The sequence below is a fragment of the Spermophilus citellus genome, assembly GCF_964194105.1.
Source record: "Spermophilus citellus genome assembly, chromosome: X".
Classification (NCBI taxonomy): Eukaryota; Metazoa; Chordata; class Mammalia; order Rodentia; family Sciuridae; genus Spermophilus; species Spermophilus citellus.
The window spans coordinates 34,348,035-34,368,478 of record NC_138190.1 but is presented as its reverse complement, the minus strand read 5'-3'; the positions used below and the strand labels follow the sequence as shown (position 1 = coordinate 34,368,478).

General features: G+C 39.9%; 1 protein-coding gene and 1 long non-coding RNA gene across 3 annotated transcripts in view; one reads left to right on the top strand and one right to left on the bottom strand.

Annotated features, from left to right (window-relative positions):
* Positions 1-497: 497 nt before the first annotated feature.
* LOC308638894 lies at positions 498-8,028 on the bottom strand. Its single transcript, XR_014019959.1, has 4 exons — positions 7,892-8,028; positions 7,039-7,142; positions 2,088-2,268; positions 498-591 (listed from the first exon to the last, which is right to left on the bottom strand). It is a non-coding gene; the product is annotated as an uncharacterized lncRNA (long non-coding RNA).
* A 170-nt stretch (positions 8,029-8,198) lies between these two features.
* The window catches only part of MED14 (mediator complex subunit 14), a 69,598-nt gene continuing 57,352 nt past the window's right edge, over positions 8,199-20,444 (top strand). Inside the window, exons 1-3 of one of the 2 annotated variants that reach the window (XM_081276826.1) lie at positions 8,199-8,794; positions 13,541-13,567; positions 15,998-16,103. In XM_081276826.1, the coding sequence (XP_081132952.1) occupies positions 8,580-8,794; positions 13,541-13,567; positions 15,998-16,103 (348 nt within the window). In that variant the 5' untranslated portion in view covers positions 8,199-8,579. The remainder of the gene's footprint in view (positions 8,795-13,540; positions 13,568-15,997; positions 16,104-20,444) is intronic. The other variant, XM_081276825.1, reaches the window with a different exon arrangement.

Below are 20,444 nucleotides of genomic sequence, written 5' to 3'. Positions count from 1 at the left end.
GAAAGAACAACCTGGGCATCTGAGGAAGGAAGGAATACCTTAGTCCCTAAGAGGTGTGGGAGTTGGGGAAGGGGAGTATTTAAATGCTTTCTTTTTCCCCTAGATCCAGCCCTGCAGCAGCATAAGACACCATGTCCCTTGAGTCAGGCAGCAGCTGCAATTGGTAAGAAGACCCTGTTGCATCCCTGTCCTCATTCTGGAAACAGAAACACTTACATAGGCACGGCTGGCTCGGAACTGTTTGCTATGCCTAATACCCTCACACCAGCAGGACTATTCAGCCACTCCTGACACCCTCACAAGGCAGAACTGTCTGCCATGCGTCACACCCCGCTCCTTCCCAGTGTGTACCAAAACAGCCTTGTTTCACTCAGATGCGAATGAAGATATGCAGCCCTTGGCCTTGGCTCCTTAGCTGTGGTGCAACTCCTGTGCATGTGGTCTCCATGGGGGCCTGCTGCATCTCTCCACAAGACATGGTGACATGGGAACAAGAGCCACCTCACTGATGCCCCTCCCATCTTGTTGTTTACTTTCAGCATCTATCCATGGCAGTTTTACTCCTTGCCAGACTGAGGGGGGGTCGCTTCCCTAACAAAGATGGAACAAGGTAAGATGAGATTTTCATTTTTTCAGAGAGAATATAATTGTGCCCTAAATGGGCTCCTTCTCTCTCTCTCTCTTTTTTTTTTTTTTTTGGTACCAGGGATTGAACCCAGGAGTTTAACCACTGAGCCACAGCCCTTTTTTTAATATTTTATTTAGAGACAGGGTCTCACTGAGTTGCTTAGAGCCTTGCTAAGTTGCTGAGGCTGGCTTTGAACTTTCGACCCTCCTGCCTCAGCCTCCCCAGCCGCTTACAGGTTTTACAGGGGGAAGTCCGCTTACAGGTGAGTGCCCCTAAGCCTGGTTCCTTCTCCTTTCTAACAGTGCCCCTCCTCTTATTCTTCCTTTATTCCCCCATTAGGAATCACTTATTTATAAGATGTTGCATTTTAGCAGTTAGAAAACAGTTAGATTATAAATTTGGGTACGTTTTTTAAGAGTTCCTTGGAAACATTCTTTTCCAGGCCTAAAACCCAAAGTGTTAAACTATCTGATATCTTCATCTCTTTCATAGCAGTTATAATTGAAGTTTCCTTATAGTCTTCTTTTTTATGTTAGCTTTAAACACTAGAAATTACAAAAATGTTTTAAAATCTGAAACACTGAGTAGATATGTATGAAATGTTGTTCATTAGGAGAGAAAAAAGATCTAAGCTTTTAATTGACTACCCATGCCCAGTCTTGTTTTCAAAAGACTTTACTGTATATGTCCTCAAATATATAGAAGAGAAAGAATATGAACCTTCATGTTTTTTTAAAAAATATTTCTCTCTTTTTTTTTAACCTTTATTTTATTTATTTATTTTTATGTGGTGCTGAGGATCGAACCCAGGGCCTCGCACGTGCTAGGCAAGTGCTCTACCACTCAGCCCCAACCCCAGCCCCTGAGTTGCCATGTATTTATCATCAACTTGAACAACTGTCAACGCAATAGAAACAGAACAAGATCAACATTTTTCTAATCTTTTTTATCTACTTCCCCCAACATTTTTTCTCAAGTATTTTAAAAGAAACTCCTGGCATTTCATTCCATATAAATATATTAGTCTTATTCTACAAAAGTAATGCAATATAAAAAGAACAATAGAACATCAGCGAAGGAATATACTTGTCCCATTCATTCATCAAAGGCAATAGATGGGTACTAAGCTAAGTGCTGGCTATACTAGAAAGATAATCATGTGAGTACAGAAGATAAAGCCAGGCGTGGTGGAGCACACCTATAATCTGGGCAGCTTGGGAGGCTGAGGCAGGAGGATCACGAGTTCAAAGCCAGACTCCACAAAATCAAAATGCTGACCAACTCAGTGAGACCCTGTCTTCAAATAAAATAGAAAATAGGGCTGGGGATGTGGCTCAGTGGTTAAGTGACCCTGAGTTCAATCCCTGGTATGCCCTCCCCCACAAAAATCTAAAAATTCATGGATTATTAGGTGAATAAATAGAATGATAATGATAATGATAATTTATAAGTCACTTACTGTTTTAAGCTTTTGCAAATGTTAATTCTTTTATTCTTCATGATCATTTTCTGAGGTATATGACTATTACAGATGAGGAAACTGAGACCCAGAGGAGTGAAATAACTTGATGGAAAGAGTTCAGATAGTATGTAGTAGAGCCAGGATTTGAATCTAAGCAGTTTGATTTCAGAGGCTGTGCCTTGAGGGATAAAAACAGGGAACCATTTTAATATTGTGGTAAAAACAATGCTATTTGTTCATCAAACCATTTCTTTGCCTTTGTAAGTATACAGACTATTTCCCATCTCCCTAGCCTTCAAGTGGGGCCATGTGACTAACTGGTTAACGGAATGTGGGTGGAGAAGTGGAGACAGGCAGGCAGGCAGGCAGACAGACAGACAGGCAGGCAGGCAGACAGACAGACAGACAGACAGGCAGACAGACACACACACACACAAATGCACATAAATATTTATTTATTCTGACGGTCATAGAATGATGGCTGCCCAGTATGATTAAGTTTCTACCTGGAGGAAAGCCTCCTATTAGGCCCATCTTTATTGAACTTTGTGAGCTCAAAACTGTGTTAAGTTATTGAGATTCTGGAGTTTGTTATGACAGCTAGTGTAAATTATACTAATACAAACATTAATTTAAATGTTCTAAAATGATCAAATATTTAAAAAATATTGAAACATACAGAATTCATTAAACAATCATATCTCTATCCCCAGATCTAACAGATAGCAAAAAGGTCATATTTTCTTCATGTTTTTCTTGAAGAAATCCATTGCAGCATATGTTAAGAGAAATAAGCCAGACTCAGAAAGTCAAGAGTTGTATGTTTTCTCATATGTGGAAGCTACAGAGGAAAAAAGAAATAAAGGGAGGGTCTCAGGAAATTAGAAGGGAGACTAGTACAGTAGAGCAAGGGGAGACAGGGAAGAAAAGGGGAGGGCTGGGAAATCAAAATGACCCATCATGCTATATACCTGGATGAATATCTCACAATGACACCCACTATTATGTGTCACTATAAAATTAATAAAAAATAATTTAAAATTCCATTATCTGACTAGTAACTGCTAACTAATAAAGCACCACCTCATCCCTTACCCCTTCCTAGAAGTAACTACAATCTTGAAGGTGGTGTATATTATCCTCATCTAGATTTATACTTCAATATATTATAGATATTGTTTTATGTGCTGTGAAAGTATAGAGTGGTATCAAAAGAGATTGCATGTTTCATTCAGAATTTGTTTTATTTTGGGACTGGGGATTGAACCCAAGGGTGCTTAACCACTGAGCCACATCCCCAGCCCTTTTTATTTTGAGACAGGATCTCATTAAATTGCTTAGGGCCTCGCTGAGGCTGGCTTTGAACTTGTTATCCTCCTGTAAGCCCAAAACGCTGGGTTTGCGGCTAGCCAGTACTGGTTTTTAGATGTATTCACATTGGTGCAAGTAGATCTAGTTCATTTGAACACTGTACAAATATACTAATTTAATCATTCATTCTCTCTTTTTTAAAAAATTTATTTTAGTTGTAGATGGACACAATATCTTTATTTTTATTTACTTATTTGTATGTGGTTCCGAGGATCAAACCCAGGGCCTCATGCATGCAAGGTAAGTGCTCTACCACTAAGCTATAACCCCAGCCCTCATCTGTTCTCTTACTGAGGCAGTTAAGATTATTCATAACTGTTTGTTTCTACCAAGAGGGCTGGGATGGACTTTCTTGGCATATGACAATATAATATCTGAGGGTTTTTGTTTTTTTTTTCACTTAAGCTGATACTTGATGAATGAGAAGTCATCCATGTGAAGAGCCAGGAAACAAGCTGTTTAAGCGTCTGGATCAGAAGACAGGCCCTAAGGTGAGAGGGAATGGCAATGACTAGACAGACTCAGTGAGATCCTAGTGTAGTGAGTGAGAGAAACAGGGGCAAGAGTCGGGGGGAAAAAGGAGAAGCAGAAAAGGGCTGCTCTGCTAATAGCTTTAGAGGTCACAGTAAGAAGTTTGATTTTTTTTTCTAAATGCAAAGCTATTAAAGTGTTCTTGTTTTTTTTATGTTGGTCAGACCGTGTCCCAACATTGTAAATTCCTTCCCTCAATTCACAATGAATATAGCATCTAGCATCTGTTATATGAATGCATTTACTGCTTTTGCTCTCTGTTTTGGAGAAATTGCAACATATTCTAAAAAGAAAATACTTTTCAATTCCTTCCCTACCCTTTTGTGGCTGAACAGCATTTATATATTTCAAAATGAAACCATATGTATCCCAATTTCATTTTTCCATCAAAAAGACTTAAAAGAAATGCCTTTTCTCCCCCATCCATGTTTTGTAATCAATTTGTTCTCTTTTGTTAAAATCCAATAGATTTCATCGAAGATCTAAAGCACGTAGGTCGATTCAGGAGCTGAGAAAATATACTGCTAGTCCTGAAACTGAGATGTGACAGAATCACAGGACGCCCAAACAAAGGAACTGAAAAATGTGAATGAAAAAAGTAAGTAACTCTCTTACAGTGCCAAACAGTACTACAGACTTTCAAGTGACAAATTAGAAATTATTTCCAAATGTGGGTCATGCCTTTAGTAATTCAGCCCAACATGCTAACATTTCCTCTCCTTCACCATTCATTTCTTTTACTAGCCCTCTGTATGTCTGCCAAGTGTTTATGTTGGAGTATCTAGGAGACAGAGGTATCATTCCCCTTGGGAGCTTTCATTTACTTTATCTACCTGATCTTCAATATTAAAGCAGAGTAAGGTTCACAAGTCCTTTTCCTGTATTTTCAACCTATTTTCCTTTAAGCCATCCTTTTTTTTTTTTTTTTTTTTTTAACCAGGGATTGAACTCAGAGGCAGTCAACCACTGAGCCCCATCCCCAGCCCTATTTTGTATTTTATTTAGAGACAGAGTCTCACTGAGTTGCTTAGCACTTCACCCTTGCTGAGACTGGCTTTGAACTCATGATCCTCCTGTCTCAGCCTTTGAAGCCACTAGGATTACAGGTGTGTGCCACTGCACCTGGCTTAGGCCATCTTTTTTGACAATGAGTACTTACTAATTTTTAAAGATACCTATTCAAAAACAGAAATCTCAATAATCTATAATTGATGTGGATGAAATTTCCTTTTTTCTAAAACAACTTCCCCATCCACTGATTTTTTTTTTTTTTCCCCTTTACTTACAAGTTGGTCATACTCTTTCTAGGTAGAAACACACTGCTAAATAGAATGATACCAAAAGGCAAGATGTAGATTTGTGTTTATACAATAAGGCAGAGTTAAAACCCTATCACACAGAATCAGAGTTTCAGTGTTAGGAAAGACTTTTAGGATCACCTTGCACAATTACCTATTTTTGGTGTATATGTGACAACCCCCCATCTGATTCCCATATTGGGGATTGAACCTAGGGGTGCTCTGCCATTGAGCTATACCCCTAACACTTTTTATTTTTTGAAACAGAGTCTCATTAAGTTGCTGAGGCTGGCCTTGAACTTACTGATCTTCCTGCCTCCACCTCCCAAATTGCTGGGATTATAGGTATGTGCTACCCTGCTTGGGAGACAACCAGATTTCTTAAGTAAAGTCAATATCCTTTTTCAGAAGGGAGGGAGAGAGAAGGACGGAGAGGGAGTGAGACAGACACAGACAGAGATACTGATACAATGAAACAAGTCAAAACTGCACAAGAGATGGTCCAGTTCTACTTAACATAAAATTTTTGTTTGTTCCCCATGCAAATTAAAACCACAATGAGATACCTTAATCTGTTAGAAGGGCTAGTAAACAAAAACAAAAACAAAACAAAACAAAACAAACAAAGAAAAATGCTGATGAGGATATAGAGAATAGGGAGCTCTTGTAAACCCTTGGTGGTAATGCAAATTAGTATGGCTATTTTGGAAAACAATAGGGAGATTCCTCAAAAAACTAAGAAAATTGCCATATGATCTTGAAACCCCACTTCTGAATATATATCCAAAGGAACTGAAATCCCTATGCCAAAGAGATGTGTGTTTGTTGCAGTGTTACAGTAGCTAAGATTTAGAAACAACCTAAGTGCCTGTTACTAAATTAATGGGACTTTTAAAAGGTTGTATACTGTAACAATACAATCATCTTTAAAAAGAATGAAATGCTGTCACTTGCAACATAGATGATTCACCTTAAGTGAAATAAGCCAGGCACAGAAAGACAAATGTCTCATGATTTTACTTGTATGTGGTATCTAAAAAAGTGAAAGTCAAGTAGAAAGAAGAATAGTGATTACCAGAGACTGAGGGCAGGGGAAAGTGGGCAGGGAAAGGAGTATTGTTGTACAAAGGGTACAAGTTTCAGTTAGACTTAGGAGGGGAGGAATAAGTTCTGGTGATCTATTGCACAGCAAGTTGACTGTAGTTAATAACAATGTATAGGGCTGGTGTTGTAGCTCAGGTGGTAGAGTGCTTGCCTTGCATGCACAAGGCCCTAGATTTAATCCCCAGCACCACACAAAAAAAGAACAAACAACAACTATGTACGGCTCAGAATTGTTAAGAGTGGCTTTAAAATGTTGTCACTCCAAAAAAAAAAAAAAAAAAAAAAAGTGAGGTGATGGTATGTTAACTAGTCTGACTTCCTTATTCCACAGTGTATACATACACTGAAACATCACTTTGTAGCCTACCAATATATACAGTTATTCATCCATTAAACATGAAAATAAAATTTCAAAAAAGTTTGCTCCCTAGGGGTAGCTTGCCTAGGGATTAATGATAGTCTCTGCCCTGCAGTCACAGCACTTGTAGGGGCTATAGATAATCCTAAAACATTTTAAGTACTATAGTGATACATGTAAATGTGCTTTAGGCCCACAAAGGAAGGAGAAGTGATTACACTGGAGGTTAAACCTTCAAAAGACAAGTGAAAGGCTTTCAAGAGTAAAGAATTAGCCAGCACAATACCACGGTTCTGGTCCTGTAGTCTCAGTCACTCAGGAGCCTAAGGTGGGAGGATTGCTTGTGCCTTGGAGTTCTAGGCCAGTCTGGGCAATGTAGGGAGGCCCCATCTCAGTAAAAAAAAAGAAAGAAAGAAAGAAAATAAACTATTAGGTATATGTATAATGCACTAATAAAAGGAAAAGAAACAATAAAATGAGAGTATCTTAACTGTAGGAAAAACAGCACCAGCTTTGCTTACACCTTAGGAGCTGCAAAAATATGTCAGTAAAGGATCAAAACAACTGACACTTTAACAGTTAATGTCTACGTGAGTACACATTAGAATCCTTTGGGAAATCAATACCTAAGTCCAGACCAATAACATGTAATCTATGGGGGTGGAACCCAGAGGACTGCTTTTTTTCTTTTTTTTCCCCCTTTTTTTGAGAATCATCATTTTAAAGCAGGGGCGAAATAGTAAACGTGGATTTTGACGCGGAAAACTCCCGGTTAGGAATAGATTCAGTGAAAGCCCTTGGTAGGCAGGGTAGCTATTTCAAGAGCAGGGACAGAAGCGGGAGCCCGCCGCAGAGGATTTAAGGACTGTTTCTGTGTTGCACTAGGGATCTGCGTGGCGGTAACGGGCTCAGCACCCGCCCCACTCTATTAAAAGTAAGTGATTTTGTGGGGTGACTCTGTCCCTACCCCGAATCATGTCTGCTAGCACATTTTCCCACAGTTAAAAAAAAAAAAGGACAATACGTCTCTCTCCCACGCAACACGCCTAGGACGTCTGTGGGAGGAGCAAAGGCCTGAAAAAAAAATCACTCGCGCGCTGCCACTCCGTTTTCTTTGCGATTCCAAAGCCACAACTCACGAGCTTCCAGGGTCGACCTCCACGGTCGTGTTAGGAGCCCGCTTAGGGAGTGATGAGCGACCCCTTAGGGCAAACTGCTGTCTTTAAGACCCTGGGTGGGGAGCGGGGAGCGGGGGGCGACGGTAGGGGCTGGGTACTGACGTTCGCGGTGACGCGGCCCGCTCGGCTCTCACTCCGGCTTCCGGCTGTACGCGGTCCCTTTTCCGCTTCCCCCCCCCACGCGCCTGCTCCGCCCCACTCCCACGCACCCCCCTACCCCCCACCGTCACCAAGCGCTACCGCGCAGGACAGCGGGGAGAACAGTCACAGGTTGTTATCGGAAGGCCCCCTGCAGGTTCCCCTTCCGCTCTGTCTAAAGACTTCCGCTTTGGGCCGTCAACATGGACGCTACTGCTGCCGGGCGCAGCGGCCTCTGAGCCATCGCGGAGGTGCAGCTTTTCTGCGGCGGCGGTCCCCCTTCCCCGCCCTCTCTGCCTCCCCCCGCCCCTCGCTCCCGTCTCTGGAGCCGGCGGGCTCGTAGCTTCATGGGGGCGGGCCTCTGTGGCCGGCGCAAGGCTTCCTGTTCTGAGGCTGCCCGGCTGTAAGCGGCGGCGACTCTGCCCGCGCCTGCCTCGGCGCGGTGACCGAGCGCCCGGGAGGTCCACGGGCCGCATCTTGGCCGCTGCACTAAGCCCGACCCTGCGTCGCTATGGCCCCAGTGCAGCTGGAAAACCACCAGCTGGTCCCGCCGGGAGGCGGCGGCGGCGGCAGTGGCGGCCCGGCGTCAGCCCCAGTTCCTCCTCCTCCAGGAGCCGCCGTGGCGGCGGCCGCTGCGGCTGCGGCTAGCCCCGGCTACCGATTGAGCACCCTCATCGAATTTCTGCTGCACCGGGCCTACTCGGAGCTCATGGTGCTGACCGACCTGTAAGTGCCGCGAAACCCACGCCTGCTCCCCAGCCCCCGCTTCCCGCCCAGCCGACTGAGGGTTGCGCCTCCCTTTCCCCCGAGAGGCTGCCGTTTTCTCCGCTGGGCTGGCTGCTTAGTCTAGAATTTTTGAACTCATCGGGTGCAGGGGAGGTGAAGAAGCTTTGTATTGGGGGGGTCTTTCTCGATAAAGTAACCGAGACTTGGCTCATTTAGCGTGTCGTTACACTGAAGCTGAAGATTGTCTTTGGGATTTTTGTCTGAGTTCCCAACAGAACTCTATTGATTTCTGGCTGAAAGCTTTTTAGCCCAAAACCCAAGATCACAGTGTAGTATTTAGGAATACATAATATTCAAACTTTAAAAAAACCCAAAGACAGGAAATCTTTCATATCTGGATGATACATTTTAAATAGAGGTTGTAATTGCTTCTGTTTAAACGCAGGAGATATATTGTGTTTATATTGTGTTTAAGGTAATTCATCGTTTCAGATGCAAGTTTGTGTGTGTGAGAAACATTTGAGAATGTTTGAGTCTTTATGAATTTAGTCAAAGTAAAAAAAAAAAAATTGTAACCAGCCTGCTGCTGTTATTTCACCTAGTTACCTATGAAAAGCCTTGGGGCTTGATTAGGGTGTTAATCCCTTCAGAATAGGATCAGAATACACTAATGATTCAGTGCATGAAGAAAAGGCATTATAAAATTTGGGGGGCTCTTTTACATCTTTTAACCCAGGTTCAGAAAAGGTAAGTCAGAGAGGAAAGAAAAAAGAAGAAGAAAGATTAGTTTTGATCTAGATTAATTTTTTAATCTATTGTAAGACATCAGGGTTTTCAATTACATTAGTGTGGAGATTTTAGGTTGTACAGTGCCACAGTAATTTGTTACTGGAGACTTAAAATATTTGTTTGCATGTCACTAAAGAAATTAGAATGGGTTCCACTGACTCCTGTGAAACGTCATTCTCAGTTTTGATGTACTTCATTGAATGAGACAGGAAGAAATCTAAAGATAAAAGAAATCTACCCCTGTCTAATGAGAAATTTAAATAGCTGTCACGATTGGGAATTCTTTTTTTTTTTTTTTTTTTTTTTTTTTTTAAAGAGAGCGCAAAAGAGATAGAGATAGAGAGAGAGAGAATTTTAATATTTTATTTTTTAGTTATCAGCAGACACAACATCTTTGTTGGTATGTGGTGCTGAGGATCGAACCCGGGCCGCACGCATGCCAGGCGAGCGCGCTACCGCTTGAGCCACATCCCCAGCCCACGATTGGGAATTCTTGCAGTACTTTATTCCTCTGCAATGATTATTGTTGGATTTCGTAAGAATTCACGAGTGTCCATGAGACAATTGGATATATGTGAAGGTCACCTGTCTTATGTATAGCTGGGAAGAAAATGGTGAGGACTGCTGCCATTAGTAATTGTGTGATTCGTTTTTCCATAGGAAATTTGGAGAGATTCCTTGAATTATATTGTTTTGTTTTTATTATTTTAAAAGTTGGTTTATGAAGAAGAAACATCTGTTTTATTGCTGTAGAATAAGTATATAGGTATAGTATGTTGATGTGTGCCCCCCACACCCAGCCCAGCGCAGACATCTCTGTTGAACTCCAGATAATATGTCCAGATACCTACATTTCAGTATCTAGTGGGCATTTCAACATATCAAGGCCAGATTCAAACTCCTGATTCTACTTGACATCTCCCCTCTATCTCAAAACCTTTTCTTTCTCAAAGAATACATTCTTTCTGTTGTTGCTCAGGCCAAAAATTTTAGAGTAATTCCTGGCTCCTCTTTTTTCACATCCCATCCCCAGGGTACATCAGCAAGTCTTGTCTCTCACTTTGGAATCCCACCACTTCCCAATGCTGTTTCACCAGGTGTTGGTCCAAGCCACCCAGTCTTCAGCCTGTGCTCTGCGGTAGTCTGCTTGTTGGTGTCTTTCCTGCCCTCGCCCCTCTAGTTTCTTCTCCACAAAATAGCTGAGATGATCCTTTTAAAACTTATCTGATCAGAACCCTCCAGTGGTTTCTCATCTCACTTAGATTGAAAAATTTTTATAATCACCTACATAGAGAGTGCCCATAAAGTTTATGATCCAGCAGGACACTTTTGAGCCTAAAGGTAAGTGGCATTAATAGTGGTGTCAGAACAGCAAACAACCAGGACTATCTTGTGCAAACCAGGACATGTGGACATGTGGTCATTTCCTTTTATTTCTTTTTTTAAGTACTGGGGATCGATTCCCCCCTACCCTCTCCGGGTGCTTTACCACTGAGCTACATCTGCAGTCCATTTGCTTTTTTATTTTGAGACCAAGTTGTCAGTCTCACTAAATTGCTGAGGCTAGCCTCTAACTCACAAGATCCTCCTGCCTCAACCTCCTGAGTCACTGGGATGACAGGTATACAACTCTGGATCTAGCCCCTCATTTTCCTTTTAAGGCCCTGCATGATCTGTGCCTTTTTTCTCTTATGCCTTTAATTCATGTCCTAATACTGTCATCTTGGAGCCTTTGCTCTTCCCTGAGAAATCTGTGTGATTTGCCTTCTCATTTCCATTCGATCTTAGTTCACATATAACTTATCAGAAAGACTGCCTTTCACTACCCATTAAAATAGTATTCTGCACCTTCGTGCTGTTCTTTCTCTGTGCTTGGTGCTTTTAGTTTTCTCTTCAGGACTTACTGTCTCCTGACATTATTATTACATGGTACTCTCTCCTCTGGTCACTGGAATGTAAGCTCCTTATGGAGAGAGATTTTGACTTGTTTTCTACATTCCCCAGGGCCTAGAATAATGCCTGCACATACTCGGGTCTTAACTAAGTATTTTTTGATTTAGTGCATGAATAACTGAATTTTTAGAATTGTCATTGCAAACCTTGGAGAATGTGATGGGAGGAGTCATTGTTGCTCTTGATACATAGGTATATAAAATAACTTTCTTCATTTTTTATTTGTGTTAGAGAACTTACTGTGAAGGTGCCTAAATACTGTGTTTTCCCTTGTTCCAGGTAAAAACTCTTGGGATTAATGTATTATGTACAGCCAATGTTCTAGTAGAAGGGTCTTTAGGGACATAGTTACTTATTTTGTAACACTTGATGCTAGACTGTGAACTATTGAAGGTAAACTGGACAGCCTTGGTTGGGCTTTGGCCCCACATTTCTGTTTTTTTTTTTTTTCCCCTTCTGCTAGTCTACCCCCACCCCCAACAGATATGTTCACGTCTTAGAGTTTACTCTCTGGTTTGATTTTTGTAGGGAATTAGATTTCTCTCTCTTTTAAAGACTTTTAGAATCAGAAAATGCTAGGATCTAAGTCATGTAAAGTTGTCTGATTGCACTTTGGGGCAAATAAGTTCCTTTGCCTTACTTCTTCCAACATTTGCATTTTAAGGCTTTTACCCCAAATGGTGGATTTCTTTTCATAAAGGAATTTTAAATAGATTAGAAGGCATGGGGGGGGGGGAGAGGAGGCAGGCAGCAAAGCCTGTCCATTGTCCTTGAAATGACAGCACCTCTGATGTGAGATGATCCTTTTAGGGTCTCTGGGGCAGGTGGGAGGAGCTGGAACAATGGTTCCTGTTCTGTCTACCCCCAGAGGATATTCTCTTCCTCCCACCCCTACAGACAACCATCCTTCTCATTTTCTTTCTCTCTTGAAGGAAAAGGGCTGTGGCTTCTCAAGGACTGCTTGTCAGCAGCTTTTGCATGTAAAGGAATTTACCAGTGGTGCTTTAGTTTGCAGTCTCCTAATAGGGCCTTTATTTCTCCTTCATCCCTTGGTCTGCTGGCCTTTCAGCCCCTCCCTAGTTGCCTCTGTGGCTCTGATCATAGCTTCTGCTTCCATTCCACTGTTTTCCCTAAGAATAGTAGAACTGACAAGCCAGAGCTCATTTTAATCATTCCCTTCCTTGCATCTTGAACCTTTGGAAATGGTTTTAGTTTTTCTGATCCTGTAGCACCTGGGTGGGAGAGAACCTTAGTGACTAGGTGTATATTCTTCAATATCTGACAATTGTGGGATAGGTATAAGAATTATTCAGGCTGCTGAGTCTCAGACCATGGGAATAGAGGTCAACAGAATATGGCAATTCAGGAAGCTGAGGAGGACCTTTCTAAACATCTGTAGATGTGAATATTAAATGGTATAATTTGTCAGAGAAAAAGTTGACATTAGTGCTGGCTCTCAATACTGGAGAACTAGCAAAAGGAAATCAAAACTCTACTGGAGCTGTTTTAAAGTAACACAGATCTTTTCATCTAACCACTATGTAATGTCATCATTAAACCCTTGACACTGACCCATTTATATGCTTAGCTTCCAGTTTTGCCCCCCATAACAAAACATGGAAGGATTATTGCTTAGAACCAGAGTGTGAGTATTGGGGGGCTGGCAACCAAGTAGTACTTTTACATCTGTGATCTTTTTGGTCTTCAAAAATATTTTTTCTGACTCTCTATGATATAGTGTGCTGATGTGAGACTTGGCTTTTAAAAAAATGTTTGAGGATTATGTAATGCTTCTTGAAGCAATTTGATTGGAGAGAAATATTCCTCCATTGTTTTTTTCCCTTATAGTCATATTGCTGGAAGCTTATGGCCACATGAGCCTGTAGTAGCTGGGTACCCAGGCTTTCTAAAACACTAAAGATATTTAATAGTATCAGAGTAAAGGCCATTGTCACATTTCGATGAAGGTATGCATATATTTAATCAATTTTTTTTTCTTCTTAGATTGCCAAGAAAATCTGATGTGGAAAGGTAAGTATAAAAACCTGAAATCTGCCTCTTTATTAATCTATCTGTGGGTGTGGATATGTGGGTATTGCTGGTGTAGGGCTGTGGATTGGAAACCTAGGACCATTTGTTTAGGAGTAGCAGGAATGTCATTATCTCATTCTCAACAATATTCATCTGTGAGACGAGTTCTAGATCTTTTGTTCTACAAACCTTTGAATGACTGACCTGATCAAGTCCCTGAGTAGGATAGGAAGATGTAGAAGATAATAGTCTGCAATGGAAGAAGCTGGGGGTCATACCGATTTAAGAATTTGGTTGCTAATTTATCTTTGCTCTAATGATGCAATTTGGTATCTTCAGAGAATTGATACTTGCCTCCTGCTATTGCTGTTTTATAGTTGAGACAATTTTGGTTCAATTGAAGTTGGGGGCTTAATACTTAACTACACACTAGTCTGTTTGCATAGGCCAAAGGAACAAGACAAATTAAGATTTCAAAGAAATCATGTGATGGGAATTTACATTGTGGCTATAGTAAAGGTGGCTTGATTATATCTTGACATTACTTATACTCCTTGGTTGGTTTTTTTAATACCAAGTCACTAGGGAGGATTTGAGCATTTATTAATGTCTACACTCAAATGCCAACACCAAGTGTCCTTTTTTGACAGAATTAGACATAGGTAAAGAGGTGAAAGAGACAATTGAAACTTACTTGTGTTATGGTTTAGCTGGTCAATTTTAAAGGACAGAAGGTTTTGTCTGTTGTGGGGTGAAGGGACACTGGGCCTTTGGAAATTGGCTCACATTCCTTATCGCTGAGACCCTGGTTCAGAAAACCAAACCACATCGCAATAGTTTACAAAAAGGGACTTCTTCTTTCTAGTAGAGGAATGTATTTAGGAAATCAAATTAATAATATGCAAATCTGTTTGCTCTGGGAGGGGAGCAGAGACCTCACATCCTCTGTAATTCATTGCTGAGTTAAAGTGACACTACAGAGGCTCCTAGCTCTCAGATGGCTGCCAGATCTTATTGGGGGGGATTATGGGGATGGAACCCAGGGCTTCATACATGCTAGGCAAGCGCTGTACCACTGAGCTACATCCCCAGCTCTGCCAGATCTTCATGTGCATTTAACACTTTTGCTATGTCTCTCTTGTCAGCGATGCTCTGCTTGTTTTTTTCCATAATCTTCATAGACATTAGCAAAGAGTCATTGCCAAGTTGTCCTTGATTTTTCTCTATATAGTGCCACCAATCAAGTTGTTGGCTGATCTCAAGGAATCCTTTCAGGTTGGTTGTGGGCTTCATATGCTCTTGGTAGCAGTTTGACTCTGTAGCCTTTAGTTAGGATTATACTTAAGCAAAAGCTTATTTTGGTGCATTTCATCATGGTGGTGATATTGGAGAGATGCAGAGATGTAGTTTGGATTTGTAGGTCATTGACAAGATGTATGAAAATTCATAGGTTAGTCCACCTGGAGGGAAGTTGGTATTCTTCTGGGTGCTGCCATTAGTTCTGGCATCTTGAGTATTTTTTTTTTCTTTAAGTGTCTTAAGGTAAGCCATCAAAGATATGATTATCCCTTTTGTAGCTGCCTTGAAGTTGAGAAGTCTAGCTAATGCACTGATTGACAACGTAAAGCTTTTAGTGAATCTCTAAGACTTTATGAGGAGATGATAAAAATACTGGTGAATGTTGGGAGAAAAAGCATAGAGATGGGTATAACATAAAAATAGATATGAACTGCATGTATAAATATGGCGTAATGGATCCCTCTGTTATGTATAATTAGAATGCACCAATAAAAAAAGAAAAAATTAGATATAAACATACCTTCTACTTTGTATTTTTATTACTCAACATATTCTCTTTGATTTGGCTTAAATAATTTAATTCTGTGTTTACCCACTAAAATTCATTTGATAAAGGGTTGTCCAGTTCTTTATTCAAATTTTTAAATCTTGCTTTTCCAAGATGGGAAATTGACCCTTGCTTTTGTAGAAAGAGTAATAGTTTCAAGCCTTGGTAAAAATGTATTTCAATTCCCTGCTCTTATCAAAAAGGTTACTGACTACTAATTTCAGCTAGGAAGTTAGTTACATCAAACGCCTAATTTGATTCCCTCTATGATGCAGTTAACTTCTATTACCATATATCCGCGAGTTTAGTATGTTTTAGAAACAGCTTTTATTGCAGTATGAAATTGATTTTAAAAAGTGATTTATTGCTAAAACATCCTATTGGGTTTATTACTGTGTGGTCAAAAAATAAAGTATATACAGGTGGCATACAAAATGTGATAATTCATATTTGGATAAATATTTAGGAGTTTCATTTTGTTGTAGTGGTTGTAAACACAGATTTTTTTTTTTTTTTAGCTCAGATGAAATAAATTTGTGGAATATCCATTGTAATATATTGGTTTTCTGAAAACTCTTTTATAGGAAAATAGAAATAGTACAGTTTGCTAGCCGGACACGCCAACTCTTCGTTCGATTATTAGCTTTAGTAAAATGGGCTAATAATGCTGGCAAAGTGGAAAAATGTGCGGTGAGTTAAACTTTTGGTTTTACTTTGTATGAAAAGCTTTGAATGTTATAGTAAACAGTTGCTAATTTTAGCTTCAATACTTCTTATTTAAATGACATCACCTTCATAAGTAATCATATTTCTCTAGGATAAGGTACAGTGGATTTCTTTGGAAACCTAGTATTTTCTTTGGACACTTGATCAGAAGAGTAGGAGGTATTTGGAGACATCATTACATAAACAGCTTTAAATATGGGATTGGAACTAAAGAGGGGAAGTTGTTAGCTTAAATTTTGTATTTTTAGAATTTGTAAAGATTTTCCTTAAATTTTGCTTATTGATTTTTTTTATAGTCAAATCATAAATATTTATTTTTCTCCAAAAATTTCAATTTATGTACTCTCTCACAAAAGAAGCTAGTCTTTGCTACGGTAGAATGAGACAGACATTATGACCCTACATACATGTATGATTACACTACTGTTGTGACTCTGCATGGTGTACAGCATGAACAATGAGAAGTTGTTCTCCATTTGTGTACAATGTGTCAAAATGCATTCTGCTGTCATGTATAACTAATTAGAACAAACAAAACAAATCAAATACAAAAAACACAAAAGCTAGTCAGTCCTTCCTGCTAGTATGCAGTTTTATTTCCTTTCCCCCTCTCCTAACCCTCACTCTTTTAAACTGTTCCTCAGGCAGCAGGCATTGATGAGTGATGTCTATCTAAATTACTTACCTTTAGCTCCAGACTTAGGTAGCCACATGTCAGGAGATTTGTTCAGTTTTTTTTTTTTTTTTTTTTTTTTTTTTTTAGCAAAAGACTATTCTCATCCTAGAGAATGTTAGAGATGCTTCCTTTCATCTGGTTGATGTAATTTCTTATCCTCCAATTGCACTCTTCCTCCTTTGTTCCTCACTCAAGAAGAATACATGAGCTGGGTGTGATGGTACACACTACTTGAGAGGCTAAGTGAGGAGGATCACAGGTTTAAGGCCAGTCTTAGCAACTTAGTGAGACCCTCAGCAACTTAGTGAGACCTTGTCTCAAAATAAAAATAAAAAAGCTCTGTGGATGTAGCTCAGTAACAAAGTGCCCCTGGGTTCCATCTTCAGAATCAATTAATCAATAAGAAAGAATATATGAATAGAAATGTATACAAGGAAGGACTTTTCAGGTAATCCTGAATTCACTCTGATTTCTCAACCTAAGTCATTAGCTCATATTAGTTTTGTTATCAGTGGTAAATTACTTGTATTTGGCAACTGATTTCAGGTCCATAGTGATTCTTTGGTTGAGAACTACTGAAACAGAATAGAATGAGGGGATACATGCAGACAGGATTCCCTAAGTTAAAGTTATGAATACTGGACATGAGGTAAGAAGTGCCATGGTTAAGAGCCTTTTTTGAACCTAGATGGTCTTTTTTAGAAGGGCCAATTCAGTATATACCCCAGAGTACTATTGTGAGAATTAACAAACAATAATGGAAGGGTAAGAACTAGGCTAGTCCACAAAGTGTTAGTTATATCCAATGATCCACAGGCCACACGGTTATAATCCTGCTTTGAGTTCTGGGGTACATTTATCATCTTCAGTCCTTGGGTACAGAGGTTTCTCAAGCACTGTTCAGAAGTTCACACATCATGTGTCCTCCACCAAAGCCCATACAGGCCTATAAAGGATTACGTTCTTGGGAGAGTGATTTCATCATCTCCTTCCATGTCATCCTTCCATTATGCCGCTTGAGTGAATTTTATGTTTAGGCTTCAGTTTCACTTATGTGGTGGGCAGCTTTTGAAATGGCTCCCATGATCCTTTCCTCTAGATATTCATGCCTTTGCGTGATCCCCTCCCCTTGAGAGTGGCCTGTGCCTAGTAACTTGCTTCATTCATGAAATCTTTCAGTGTCTTCATCTTGAACTTCCCAGCCTCCAGAAGGTTTTAGAGATTCAGTCCAGGTTGGCTGACTCCACAGCTCTGGGCCCAGGGTGACGCAGAACATCATGGTAGAAGGACATGGCAGAGGCAAGCTGCTTGGTTCCTGACAGCCAGGAAGCAAGAGAGCTGCTTATTGATTCTTGACATCTTTGTATGAGAATGGCAGAGTTGGTATTTTCTCCCTGTTGTATAGATGAGGAGATGAGGTTTCTAGAAGATTCTAGAAATTACGTGGCTTCTTCAAGGTCATAGAGCTGATAACAGCATTTATCTGTTCATTTGTTTATTCACCCATCTATTATCCAAACCTCTATTGAACATGAGTTATAGGGCACAATCCTTGTCTTCAAGAAGCTCCTGTTTTTTGGGGGGGTGGGTACCGGGGATTGAATTCAGGGGCACTCAACCACTGAGCTCCATCCCCAGCCCTATTTTGTATTTTATTTAGAGACAGGGTCTCATTGAGTTACTTAGCGCCTTGCTTTTGTTGAGGCTGGCTTTGAACTCAAGATTCTCCTGCCTCAGCCTCCTGAGCTGCTGGGATTACAGGTGTGTACCACCATACCCGGCCACTCCTAGTCTTTTGATGATTGAGCCACTCACTCGAATTTGGACAAGTGACAAGCAGTGAAGTATGCCAAAGATGCTAAGATCTACCCACCCCAAAAGTTATAAGCTATTTTTAAGAAGTGTTGAGGAAAGCTGTCAGTAGGGAATCATTTTTTGTTTTTGTTTTCTTTTGGTTTTGGTACAAAGGATTGAACCCGGGGGTACTTTACCATGGGCTATATCCCCAGTCGTTTTGTTTTATTGTTTATTTTTAGAAAGTCTTACTATGTTGCTGAGGCTAGCCTCAAATTTGTGATCTTCCTGCCTCAGCTTTCTAAATTGCTGGGATTATAGGTATGTACCACCGTGCCTGGGCAGTAGGGATCTTGTACGACCTCGTTGAGCTCATAGCTTGGGGATGTTGGTGTGGTGTTAACAGATGAGGCACATAATTGCTCCTGTTTTATTTTCATCACTCCTAATGAGGAGAATGGAGTTCATATTGGAAAGGGTAAAATAATTATCATAAAACAAATTAAGTCCCTGAAGTAATGAGAGCAATTTACCCACTTTAATTAAGGTCAGCTCTCTAGGCCCAACTCTGCAAAGCCAAGTAAACTTCTGGCTGTTGTCAGTTATATTTGGAAAGTGAGCAAAATGGGGATATGCTCTAAGTTTGACAATGATGCTCAAATTCCTTTTTTTTCTCCATTCAAGTTCGTAATGACATTGTAAAATGTTACCAGTTTTCATAGGTTAAAGTAGAAAAACAGCTTTACATTGGTTAAGTTATATTTAAGGGATTTAAACATTCTCTTAAGTTTATAGGGCTTCCTGGATAAGTTAAAATTAGCAGCTAACTAGTATAGAGGTACCACAGTAGTTTATTTTTAGTACCCTGACAAGCTAAGTTGAAAATATTTTTATAGCAGTTTTTATATTTGTAAATCTATATGGGGTTTTGCCTGTTCCAGAAAATACCACTTCAGAAAGAAATCCACACATAATTTTTGTATATGTGTTTCTGCATATAATTTTCCTGACATCTCACCTCAGTATTCGCCTGCTGGGTTTGTTTATCCTTTATTTCACTGGATTTCCTTATCATTAGACATAGAACTTATAGGAAAGTTGCCAGAATGAAAGGAGAAAGGAAGTTATGAAGAAATTGAGAATTCTAAATTCTAGAATATAGATTCTTCTTCTCCTTTTTTTCTTTTTTAAGCTTAAAAAAAAAGAAGGCAACCCTGATTATCATTGAAGTTCATGTACAATTTCAGCCCTGGCAGCTAATGGAGGGGCTGGAAGAATTCTGTAAGATGTAGCTAGCCACATATTTTGAGCCTCTTTGAGTAAACTCATATCCAGGTGTATAATATTGATCGAAGGTTTGTTTAGGGGGAGAATATTCTGTACCATATATGAAATTTTCCTTATGGGGGGAAATTTCTGTTAGTTCATCTATTGTGGTCTGTTGATGTAATTGGGAAATTAAAGTTCATAAACAGTCTTTTGTACAATGTGAAGCATAATTTAAAGAATAGTTTTTGTTATAAATATTAATAAACATGCTTATTTCAAGTTTAACTGAAAGTGTACAGTTCATTGTTTTGGAAATTTGGGCACCAGTTCTAATTAATCTATTTTGGCCTAAACAAAGAAGTGAGGTATAGTATTTCTGAAAAGTCTCAGATTTCTTTCAATAATTACTTAATTTGGGATGATATTTTATTACACATGTTCAAACCTTTAGTAAAAATTTAGGCATTACTAGCTGAGTGTGGTGACATAGACCTGTAATCCAAGTGACTTGGGAGACTGAGACAGGAGGATCACAAGTTCAAGGCCGGTCCTCAGCAACTTAGTGA